At 40.0% G+C, this 12810-nt stretch overlaps 1 protein-coding gene across 1 annotated transcript in view; it reads left to right on the top strand.

The window, feature by feature from the left end:
* MSRB3 (methionine sulfoxide reductase B3) overlaps window positions 1-12810 on the top strand; it is an 85934-nt gene that overhangs the window by 30991 nt on the left and 42133 nt on the right. Inside the window, 2 exon segments of the mRNA XM_065855961.2 lie at window positions 2699-2807; window positions 4562-4639. Of these exon segments, the coding sequence (XP_065712033.1) occupies window positions 2699-2807; window positions 4562-4639 (187 nt within the window).

Raw genomic sequence — 12810 nt, 5'->3', positions numbered from 1 at the left:
TGGTCTAGCCCTGTTTCAGATAACCTATCCTGACATCTTAGGCGATCAGGGATGAGTCTTGTTTTACCTCCTGGGCTCTTTTGCAATATAGAAATAGTGCAGTCAATTTACTAAGCTATTTTTTTGTTGCTAGCAGTTAAGTAGTAAGTGCAATTAATTAAACAGGGCTGTTTTTGAATGCTGAGGGTTACACCAAGAGATTTCCTTTTTGATTTGCAGGGTAGGTTGCAGTTTACCCCACTGCAGTTTGGCAAAATTCCCCTGTAGACATAAGTACTTGTCTGTATTGTGAAACATGCAGTTAATGATTAAAAACAATAGGGATAAAAAAGCTTTTCTAACATGCTTCCTGCTCCTGATCTATGTTGTGGATCAAATAGTTATTTTCCTGTGCAGATAGTGAGCCCATTAATTGAAGAACACTAGATTTCTAAAATAGATGAAAAATTATTCAAGGAGAGTAAAGAGGGAATACTGGCCATTCTTCAAAACATTCCCTATTTTCTCTGGCTTTTTCCAAAGTGAAGTTATGCTTAGTTTGCTTTTTTGCAACATCTAAAGAGCAAATAGAATTTTTTAAAAAAACAATTGCAAGATATTTTTGAAGGTGAAGAAATGTTGATTTGTAAGAGTCTTTGCTGCTCTCTACACTACTTTTTAATACTGAAATTTTAGATGAAAGACTGTCTCTCGAACAGTTTCTTTCTGAGCTGTGTAATGCAACATAACAATAGCTATTTATATAATGCATATGCTTCCTTTCCCTGTTAGCTATACTTTGAAAGACTTATTAGTCCTAGAGCCCTGCACGTTCAGAGAATAAAAACCTCCAAAGTTTGACATCTTTAAATAAGCAACCAAATGTTATAAAGAACAAACCTCACTTACAGTTAGGAAACAATATTTACATTTAAGGTTGAAAAGCCAGGATGTAGGAAAATTTTGCTAATTTGGAAGGTGACCTTTAAGTGCACCAAAACCAAATAATTTGTAAGCTATGGCACAGGGCACATTCCTGCAAAATTTGTGTGAATACTGCTTTAGTGGTTCTTGAAAGACAAACAAAGAGACCTGGAATGAAATCTTTATCCCTCTCCCAAATAAGATTGAAGCTAACAAAGGCATACAGCAGTGCTCTTTCAAAGCTTGCCATTAAAACGAAGGCTCTGCAGCACAGCTAATGAGATGGCTCAGAGTGGAAAACAATCTGTTTTTAAGAATGTTTAGATCAAAAGTAATTTCTAATCTATGAAATAAAGTCGCTTTTCAATACCTTTCTTTCACTAGCAAAGCTTTTTATGTTTGCACTATTTACTTCAATCAGATGTTTTCAATTTTACTTTTTCCTCCCGAAAATACTTCCTAGGGTTAGTCAGTAGTGACCAACAGCATTATTCTTTTTCTCTCTCCCGTATTCACCCACCCCCACACATTAAAAAAATGAGAAAAGAAGAGGGGGAGGAAGAAAGAAACATCTTTTCTTAAATGATTTGCAAGCATCTGTGCTTTAAGCTACTTTTTATGAACACTCCTTAGTAATGACTCAAGGTAAAAAAGCAGAAAAGCATCCAATGTTAGGAAATTGCAATCCAATACCATGTAATTTAAACCTGCCATTGCCTCTCCTGTACTAAATGACATACAGATGGGTAGCTCTGTTCCCTCTACTTTGGGAGCACAATTGGTCTTTTTATGAGTGTATATACATTACTAGCAAAAAATATTTTTGTTGGGACTGTTTATTTCTAATTGTACCGTATTTGAATTACTGTCACAATTAGAGTGCTTTTTCCCTGCTGTATTTTGTCAGCTAATTTTTGCAAGCAATTATCGAAGTTACTTGAATATTTGGCAATTTCTCTTGCTACTTTGGGAGTTTTCATTCTCAAAAGCAAACTTTTTGTTGTTTTTTCTTTCCTGATGTGGTGTGAATTTCTGCACTATACAAATGTTTTCCTACAGTAATCCTTATGTACTCCTTGGATTTTCTGTGTGAATTAAGCAAAACATGAGGTGACGTTTTCAAAGGAGGCTAATTTCAACAGCAACCCTAATTTTTACGACAAGTTTATTGTTGAACCTTGTACGGCTTTGTGCATAAGGAAATGACTTGCTCCTCAGGGCTCCAGTTCTAGTGCTTCAACAGTGAAAAAATACAATGGTTAATGTTATAAAGCAAAAGGACGAGGATGCAACTAGACGTTAAATCAACCTTATTGGAATTCTAAAGATTTAGAATTGTTTTTCAGCTACATTAAAGGGTAATGAAATTGTTGGCTGAACATCATATGCCCATTACCGTAAGTCTCCAATATAGATGTCTTGTAAAGAACGTCTCAGCCATAGTTGTTGGGTTTTTTTTGCAGATTTTTTCTTTTTTTAAATGGTTGGAAAAATGTTACTTTCTTGTGAATGATTGTGTGCGCAACAGTTTAGCGTGTAACACACCGAAGGGCTTTGGCTGTAGCACATGGTCACTGCTCCAGTGGAATCACCTGGCAGTCAAGCAAAATTCATTTTTAAACTTGGATTTGAAGAAATAATCAGCTGCAGTTCAGCTGAGCCATTCTTCGTGCATTAGGGATTGGTCTGGTCATTGACAAGTGAATGCAGAAGCTATGCTGTGGCCGTCTGCCAAAGCAATTATTCGGGATTTAAGCTAAAAAGGCTCCTTCTCCCATATCATCTCCCTTTGCAGGGTCATGTAGGGATAAAAAGGACTGTAAGGTGGTCTTTTCCCAGGAGGAGCTGAGGAAGCGGCTGACACCCTTGCAGTACCATGTCACTCAGGAGAAGGGGACCGAAAGGTAAGGCAGGACGAAGGAAACGCAGTCCTCCGAACACGGGCATCTTCCTTTTCTCTCCTCTTAGTGGGGCTTCCTCACCTTTTCCGCAAAGGTTTGGGCATTTTTTTTTTCCCCAGGTTTTCTCCACTTGTTTACTAACCCCTACAAATTAACACCACTGCAAAGACAAGCATCTGCAGCATGGGGGCTGAGGCCAGGGGTCTTGTGTGACTTTTTCTTTTAATGAACACTGCATGTCTTATAAAGTCACCGGGCTCATGTTTAAAGTCTGTTTTTAGTTTACTACAAAATGTGTGGTAGTAATAGTGGTTTAGGTACACTTTTTTTGGAAGACATCGCAGTAAGCAGAACCACGAGGGAAATGGCCCTGTGCCAGGAGGCTGAAGTTTTGAAGGTGGCCATTGTAAGTATAGACGTTTTGGCTGCAGAAAGAAGGTAGCATAATTTAGTTCTTTTCCACCCCACTCCAATTTCTTTTTGAAGCACATGTGGAGAAGGTATTTATTGGCTCATTTGTGGTTGGAATGTCAAAAATTTTCAATAACTGCCCTCACATGGCTTTAGTCGCTGGAAGCCAGCCCTGAGTCCTGGAGGAAAAAAAAAAGACTCGCTTCCAAGACTGTTTTTAGTGAATAAAGTCTCTCTCAGCTGATTCCAGCATGAAGGTAACTTGCCAAGGCCCAGCCATTTTTTGTTGTCTAATTTATACCACTGAGCTTGGCATAAGGCCCTGGCTTTACCTCTGCTCTGAACGTACTAATGATGTAACTGCTTGTTTTCATTCATGACCTGCAAAGGGCTCTCGGCCGCACGTGGGGTCCTGCTTAATCAGCAGCACCTTCCTGACGCTGTGTAGCTGGATGTGCTGAGGGGGCACGACTGCCCTCTCCGCCCCGGCCCCCTTCGTCCTCTGCCCCTGCCATCCTCCCGACCCTCCTCACTCCTGTGTACAGGACCAACAACGTGATTTAATGCACACAAACAATCAGAGATTAGGTCATTCTTAAAAATCCTGTTTATAAAAAAAAAAAAAAAAAAATTGGACCTCATAAAAAGGGTGAAAGGATAATAAAAACAAGCTGCCGAGCACATAGGCTTTTTGTTGGGCTCGCGCAGCTGATTCGTATTAGATGAATGACCTCCTAGCCTTTTAGATTGTTAACTTAGAAAAATATTCCCTTAAAGCTGTAATATTGCTTTTCAACTAAAAATATAAGGCGCTCACAGCTTGAAATCGTGGACCAATTATTTCATTTTCAGCTACAAAGCCCCCGTGGCGGGCTGCCCATGCCCCAGCGCCGCGGCATGGCGGCTCCTGGGCGGCCGGCACCCCGCGCCTCACACCGCGGCCAGGCCCGCTGCCCGCACGTGTCCCAAACACAGGCCTGAGAGCGGTGCCTCAGCTTGAGCTACGTGTCAAACAATCCGTGTTTATGAAAACTTGCATTTCACTTGCCAAATTGGGGGGAGGCCCCCATTTTTCCCGTTTTGTTGTTGTTGTTCTGTCCTTTGAACTGTAGAACAATTCGCTTCCTCTTGCATGATACATAACACCTGAGGCACGCTAATGAGGACATTCCCCTTTTCCTGTGCCTGCTTTATTTGCTGCCTTTAATAAAAAACAACTGCCAACTTTTAAATCGTGTTTTTTTTTTTCTGTAACATTTTTCTAAAGTCTTAGCTAATTTAATAATTTTTAAAACCCCCAAATTTCCTTTATTTATTTTTAAAATGTAGTGTTGTTGTTTTCCCAGTGCCTTTGAGGGGGAGTACACACATCATAAAGCTCAAGGAATATACAAATGTGTTGTTTGTGGGACTCCTTTATTCAAGTGAGTATGCTAAACACAGTTTTGAGATTTCTGTTTCTTAGTTTATGTGTTGTGTTCCCATGTAATCTTATGTATACTCCAGTACTTACGTAATTGTATAAGAACATCTAAGTCATTCAAATTGACAAGGGATACATGAGCAGCAATGTAAATAATAATGCTATAGCAAAATTAGTATTACAGTAAAGATAAAAACGTAGTAAATAAATAAGATAACAAGATAAACATTCTGGTGAAATAGGTAATTGACTGTAAAAACTAATGATTCTTTTTTTCCCCCTCTTCTTATACAGCCATATGAAATAATTTTAACACAGTATTTCACTGCACTGATAGATATGATTTTTGGCTGGTAACTTTAATCACAGGTAGCTTTAATATCTGGATCCTGACCAACAATGCTGCACCCGTGATACAGCATTGTATCCAATAATGGAGAAAAAAGTAGGTGCTTTTTTAGAATTCAAGCAGTTAAGAAAACGAAATCCAGGAAAATAGCATTACGTATTGAATCTTCATGCATCCCAATTAGTGCACATGGAGAGCTAGGTTAGGAACGGAAGCAATGATTAAGAAAGAAATAACAACTTTCATGTCTTGCAGGAAAAATACTCTTTAGAAGTTGTGTTGGAATTATGGCCCTAAATTTGGTGCTAGAAGCAGTGCTGATTGAATTATCTCAGTCACTGAATTGTCCTGCACAGATTCAGTTGTTTATGTGCTTTTTCTTATTTCTGGCTGCTTGTATTTATTCTGATGAAGAATTTAATTTTTTTGCTTGTTTTGTCCTTCACACTGACTCAGGCTCCCTCACTTTAAGAGGTACCTTTAAAGCAGCATGAAGCAGGATGGCCAGGATAGCGCTCATAAAAGAGAAAATTGGGTCAGTAATAGGTTACAAAGGAAAATAAAATTGATGTAGCTCCAAGATCACCAGATGTGGCAGTGATAGTTGTTCTCAAGAGACTGTCTGTAAAGATGAAAGAAGCATTTCATCTCTGTTATGTTTGATTCTTCCTTCCTTGTGTTAGGAGGATTACCTGCAGAAACTTCAGCAATAACGTGAATCTTTTGAGTTGGATATCTGATCGTTATGAACTTAGCCAAGGCAATATTCTCATGTCATGTGTTACTGTGGTGCCCAGCATGGGGTTACAGAGTGGGGATCTGAAGTCCCCATTACCTGGTTTTCTACTCTGCCATTTAGACATCCCCTGCTTACTATTGCTAAATCTTTATGGTGGAAATCCTGGCTCTGTTGAAGTCAGTTCAGATTCGGTAAATGAATACAATGGAGCCAGGATTTCACCTTCTACCTTCAAGACTGGCTTCCTTTCCATCGTCTGTTGGAGAAAGAGCAGATTTTTTGTGGGGTGAGATTTGGACAGCAATAGTTCACATAAATGAATGTGAACTAGTTTCCAGTTGCTTTCACAATCCATTTAATACGGGAAAAAACTGCAATATGAGACTTAACCTGTGATTATCTCAAGTGCGCAGTATGCTTTGGCATAGTCTTGACTTTCTGAGTTAATGAGTTGGACTTCTCTGTGTGAAATGAGCTATATGGAAATGTCCCTGTTTTCAGATTCTCTTTGAGACTCCCCATGGATTTTATGGGAGGAGAGAGAGGGAAAGAGGGAAGTTTTTTTATATTTAATAAATCCCAGACCAGTGAGCACCTGAAAAAAACACCTTGCTGGTTGTGTCCCAAGGCTGGACTGGCCTTAGCCCAATCTCCACAAAGTCTTTGTGTTGCTTTGTGAGCTCCTGCCACCTCTGGTCTACATCACATTCAGCCATTGTTCTGAAATTGCTGACAAGGTTAGGAACAAATGGATAGGCTGATAGGTGTCCATCTTCTTTTGTTTATTGACCTCAAAATATCAGTATATAATGTCTTCCTCAACTCAGAAAGATACATTCCTGTATCTTGGTGACTGCTTCAGCCCATACAGCTAAAAAAAGTGAGAAGGAAACATAGGTAAGAGAATGCAAAATGTATCCCGTTTGCTAAATTTTCCCCACAGTGTGAATCACCAAAGTATTCTCTTAGGAGTAAGATGGTAGTACAATACAAAGAAAGTCCATTGCCACATTAAAAATGCAAGTTGGTTTTGTGGTAGTTTTGGGGCTTTAAAATATTATTTCAATTTTTATTTTTTATTTCCAGATAGTAATCTGAAACTTGCATTTCCATTTGTTTCTTATTGGGTGTCCATTAATTTTTTCTCTTGTGTTGTTGTAATCTGTAAATATATATATTTGGACTATGGACCTGTCAGTTTAACCAGGAAAGAGACTGGAGCTTCAGCAGTAATATTAACAAACTTCAACTTTTAACATTTCTGATTTACGTTGTTTCATTACCATGTGACACATGAGGTCAGGGAACACATGAATTTTACACTCCAGATGAAAGACCTGGGTTTTGGTACATCTTTAAAACAGAACTCTGTCTCTATCACAGGAAAGATAAAAGAAACAATTAGAATTTAGCATCTCTTCATCTACCTGCTTGTACTAGTGTTATGAGAAACCTCCCAAGCTTTATGGATAACATACTTTAACTTTTTCCGCAACCAAAGGTGCCTCACACATAAAATCGATAATCATGACATTGAATCTAATGATTCCATCTCTGAACTTTCACACCAGACAGTCTCCTACATCCCAGTACAGCTGCCTAGAGAAGGTAATAAATGAGAGAGACAATAAACTAATCTCAAGGACCTCCTTTTTCTGCAAGCCACCCCTTATGTGGTTTTGTGTTAAAATGACTCCAATCTAGCTGCAGGCTTATGCAAAAAGAAGCAGCCCTGTTCCCCCCACCTTTCTCTAGGGTGTTTTTTTCAGACAGAATCACAGAATGGTAGAGATTGGAAGGGACCTCAAAAGATCATCCAGTCCAATCCCCCTGCTGGAGCAGGAACGCCTAGATGAGGTTACACAGGAAGCTGTCCAGGTGGGTTTTGGATGTCTCTAGAGAAGGAGACTCCACAAACTCCCTGGGCAGCCTGTTCCAGTGTTCTGTCATCCTCACTGAGAAGAATTTTGTTCTCAATTTTAAGTGGAACCTCTTGTGTTCCAGTTTGAACCCATTACCCCTTGCCCTACCATTGATTGTCACTGAGAAGAGCCTGGCTCCATCCTCGTGACACTCACCCTTTATATATTTTTAAACATTAATAATGTCACCCCTCAGTCTCCTCTTCTGCAAGCTAAAGAGCCCCAGCTCCCTCAGCCTTTCCTCATAAGGGAGATGCTCCACTCCCTTAATCACCTTTGTTGCCCTGCTCTGGACTCTCTCCAGCAGTTCCCTGTCCTTCTTGAACTGAAGGGCCCAGAACTGGACACGATATTCCAGATGTGGTCTCACCAGGGCAGAGTAGAGGGGAAGGCTTCCCCTTCCCGGGACGTCACCTGGTGTGGCTGGAGCATGTCTCGATGCAGCACATTGATCTGGTAGAAAACTAACCAAAGGAAAAACCCTCATGCTTATCAACTGTATCTGCTCCTGTTCATTTGTTGTGAGCCATGTTTATCATGGCTGGACAGCCCATGCAGTAAGGTTCTGTGTTTCTGTGTCAGTTCATAGAGCAGCACCTACGCCACTCAAATCCTTGCTGTTTTCTAAGGGCCAAGTGTATTTGCAAGGTTGCACCTACTTGAATTTTTCAAGTCATTTTCTTGTACACTATGTAAAAAATACCATTCTGTCCACAGCCACGGCAAAAGGAGGTTAGAACAGACCAGAGTGAAATCTGCAACTCACACTATTGCCATAGGAGAGGATCTGTTCCATATTTAATAATCCACATGCAGCACCATGCAAGAAAGGCGTGGTATAGATGGCAATTGGGAAGCCTGGGAGAATTATTTCCTTTTAAAAAAAGAAATATTATTGTTGTGTCAGTTTCCAATTTTTAGGGCCAAGGAATGAATTGCCAAGTCTTCATAAATCACCCACTGCTGCCTTTATTGCTTCCTGGAAGGAATTCTTGGTAATGGTGTTGGCTCTTCTGAACATGTACTAGGAGAAATAGCAACACTCTTATTCATTGTCATGTTTTCATTTGATTTTCATTGAACTGTGTCAGGTCTTCTCAACATCTCTCAGACATCCAAAAGGAAATCATGAGAAAAGCAAAGCGTGGCTGGGCAATGCTGCAGTGCCATTAGCATTATGCCACTTGTCTTCACAACACAAGGGAGGATTTCAGTCACCAGGCTAGATCTATACAAGGAATTTCCTTGCCCTGGTGCTGAGTGCCTAACTAATGGCCTCTAAGCTTTCTTAATAATCTTTGTATCCTTTGAGCAGGCCAAATGACAATTCAGGACTGGCTATATGGTTAGGAGAACCCATATGAAGTAACTGCTGTAGCATCTCTAATGAGATCTGATAGAACCACGTGAGCAACTTCATCTGCCCTGATTGACTCTCTGTTTTCTCAAAATGATTGGTAGTTTTGTGTGTCAAAACCAACAGCTTCTGTTTAATAAAATTTGTTTGGAGTAAGTTAAGCTTTTGCAGTGTAGTCGTTGGTCAGTAGGCAGTATTACCAATCAGTTCTCATCCAAACTCAGATTTTTAATAGGTTTTTTGTAGCTCCAAGAAGCTTGAGGATCTTAAAACTTGGAAGAACTTCAGCAGTTTTCTGTCCCCTACAAAAAGCTGGTGAAGTTACAAATCAGTAACGTTGTTATCATTGCGCACTGATTTCCTTTTGCTTACTCAGTTTTTGGTTGAAACCAGCCTCTGTTTTGAGTCTACTGTGTCACTGCTGGATGATAAATTGTTATGCAGTTCTAATCACCTTACAAAAATGAAAACAGGAGAGTGCTCATCTACTTTGGAGCCATCTAGAATCTGGCAGTTTAGTCCACCTCTGAGGATGACCTTCAATATGAATGCTGTATTTACTGCAATCCCTTCAGTAAAGTTGCTTTGTGAATACAGCCCATGGCATCTTCCACATGTAGTCAGGTACTGAAAATGTGCTAAGCTTATCACAGCCGTAGCCTGGGGTTGTCGTGGGAACTTGACCTGGTGACTACTAATTTCTGTAGTGGTTTGGAACAGGACTTTGTCCTCCTGGTCCTCAAGAGCCCCTTGGAGCAAGAATGGTACAATTCTGGCCTTGGGTGGATCTGCTGGACTGCTCTTGGGGAAAGGCTCCTTTCACTGGATGCTTGGCAAGTAGAGGAACTGCAGTCATTACAGCAAATGCTTCTGCACTCCTAATCAGCTCATGGGTAGTTTTTAATATCCTCTAACAGACAGCTTCTTGGCTGGTGCTGAACCTTCATTTCTCTACCGCAATGAAGCAATGAAGTCTGAAGTCTGGAAAGATTTTTATGTTAAGGACTAGGAGAGCAAGTTTGGAAAACAAAAAAACACTTCATCTCATTTTTTTTCTTTCATCCACAAGCCACCTACTCTTATTTTTTCAGTCAATCAGCTCCACTGTACTGAGCTGGTTGTTGCCCACAAATGTATCAAGGCACTGTCTGAATCACTGCAGGCCGAGGTCACTGGCAAGGAGTGAGTTAATGAGACTGCCAGCTACAAGCCAATACAACAGCAAACCTGAGATTTCCTTCTGCTTGTGTTCTCTGGGGGATGCCATCTCCAACAGTGAAAACAAGTAGAAGGTATATGGTGGATCTCGCAGTTTGCTATACTGAGTACATTTCAGCAAGCATCCTTTCCAAAAGGCAGGTATTGATGTAGATTTCCTAAGAGAAATGTGTCAGGATTCAAAAAAGAAGGAAAAAGTGACTTGAAATGTAACATTAAATATTTCAATGTCTCATCAAGACAAGCTTGTGACATTGTTTTGACTTACTTATTGCTGAGCATGACTGAATTGCAAATCATTGTTGAAGGTACTTAGAAATAAGAAGAAATAAATGCAATTTTTTCCCATCATCATAGACATATTTATAGATACCTTCTACTGATTTTACTAAGAATTTAATTGATATTTTAACTGTAAAATTTCAATGGATTCTATGTAAACTTCTAAGCCTGATACATAATTCCTCGTTTGACATTTCACACTGCTTTGTATTGACTGTTTCAGTCACTCTGCTTGTCAGAACTAATTTTCAGTTAGTCTTAGCCTACATTATGCTTTACTATGTGTATGTATGTACCTGAAATACAACCTGGTATAAATTGCTAATGCAGAAGTGTAAGAAAGCCAAGAGGAGTCAATGACTTCTTCAGTATTAAAACAAAAAGATCAGAACTGTAGAGGTTTCATCAGGTGCTTTCTGAGAGAGCTGTGGGGCTTTCAAAGGCTGTTCCCAATGCTGGGCTTCAACAAAACCTGAATAAACCTGAAAAAGACTTCCTCAAGAAGGGTGAAAGAAAAAGGCAGTTGTAACACAAGAGTAGGTGTTCTGTGGCAAGTTCTCTTTGCCCTTTCCTTGCCAAAAGCCCACATCCCTGGCAGTAGCAGATCTGTGTTAACTTCAGCTGTAGTGTGTTTGGTCACACCATAGTATGTGGCGCTGAAAAACTGCACTTCAGTCATACTTTGGAAAGTAGTAGTTTAAAATTCACACTATAGGAACACATGGTAATTATCCATACTCTGTTTCTCTCTCTCAGCAGTTGGCAGTACGAACATCAGGTTTACGGTGCCTTTTAAAAGGAACAGGTCGAAATCCTGCTCTTCTTTGCAGTATAGATAAAGTGACCATCATATATTTTATTGTTTCATAGAATCACAGAATAGTTGGGGTTGGAAGGGTTCTCTGGAGCTCATCTAGTCCACCCCACCTGCTAAAGCACATTCACCCAGAGCAAATCGCACAGGAATGTGTCCAGGCAGGTTTTGAGTGTCTCCAGAGCAGGAAACTCCACAACCTCTCTGGGCAACCTGTTCCAGTGCTCTGGCACCCTCAAAGTAAAGATGTTGGGCACCACTGAAAGGAGTCTGGTCCCATCCTCTTGACACCCACCCTTGAGATATTTATAAACATTTATGAGACCTCCTCTCAGCCTTGTCCAGGCTGAACAGACTCAGCTCTCTCAGTCTCTTCTTCAGACCCCTAATCATCTTTGTAGCCTGCCACTGGACTCCCTCCAGTATTTCCTTGTCCTGCTTAAAGTGGGAAGCCCAGAACTGGACACAATACTCCAGATGCAGCCTCAGTTTGTGTTTGATTTAATTATTTCTGGGATCTTTAAAAGTATTGTGGCACCTTGTCCTGAGCTAAAGCTTTGCAGTAGCTCACTGTTTCCTTGCATATTGTGTGTGATCAGATGAACTACTTGGCATTTGAATTGCCGTGTGATGTGTGTATTTAAGTCACATCACAGTTGGAAATGGAAAGCGCTTTATAAATACCCTCTTGTTCTCTTTAGGCATATAGACTCCTTTCCAAAGATATCTATGAATGATTCTGTGACTTTCAGAGTACTCCTGTGGGGCAAAAGTAGAGAAACTACGCAGAAAGCTATTTGCTGTTTGTTGGGGTTTCTTTCCCCTCTTGGTGTGACTGACGAGAAAAGACAGTTTGTGAAGTCAGTGCCTGGCTCTATAAGGTGCATATTTTTTGATAGGATGCTTAAGTTGCATATCGGAATATGTACAATGATAAAAATCAATGTACAGAAAAGTTTTTCCTTCTAGTTAATGTAGTTTTAAAATTACAAAGGAACCAGAGTGAATATTTCTGCATGTAGCAGAACATTCCTTTGGAACATACCTTCAGCATTTTATTTTATCCTATTTATTGGCTCATTTTCAGTTGCATATTTTTAATACCTACGTGCAACTAGTTTCTAATATCTTTGTCTAGCATTCTGTCAAGAAAAATATGTAAATATTGGAAGATCTAGAGGAAAAGTGCTGGTTGCATGGAAATTGCTGGAAGCTTTGTCAGTCCTTCAGGTAGTCAAGATGATTTTGTATTCTTGCAGAGTCTTTCTCTCACATCTGCTAGTTGTTGCTTATTTGCAATGCCAAAGACACTTCATTATTTTCCTCCCTTTTTTTCTGTGTCTTTCTAAGATCTCTAACAATTCTGTAATACTGTGTCCTAAATTTTGCATTGTTTTCCCAAAGTGACATGGTGACCATAATGCAGGTGACCCTTCTCCTCCTGCTGGCTCCTAGGGATACCTCCCATGTTGTGTTTTCTTTCATAGCTAT

The sequence above is a fragment of the Patagioenas fasciata genome, chromosome 1 (genome assembly GCF_037038585.1).
Source record: "Patagioenas fasciata isolate bPatFas1 chromosome 1, bPatFas1.hap1, whole genome shotgun sequence".
Classification (NCBI taxonomy): domain Eukaryota; kingdom Metazoa; phylum Chordata; class Aves; order Columbiformes; family Columbidae; genus Patagioenas; species Patagioenas fasciata.
This window is presented reverse-complemented; position numbering and strand designations above follow the sequence as displayed.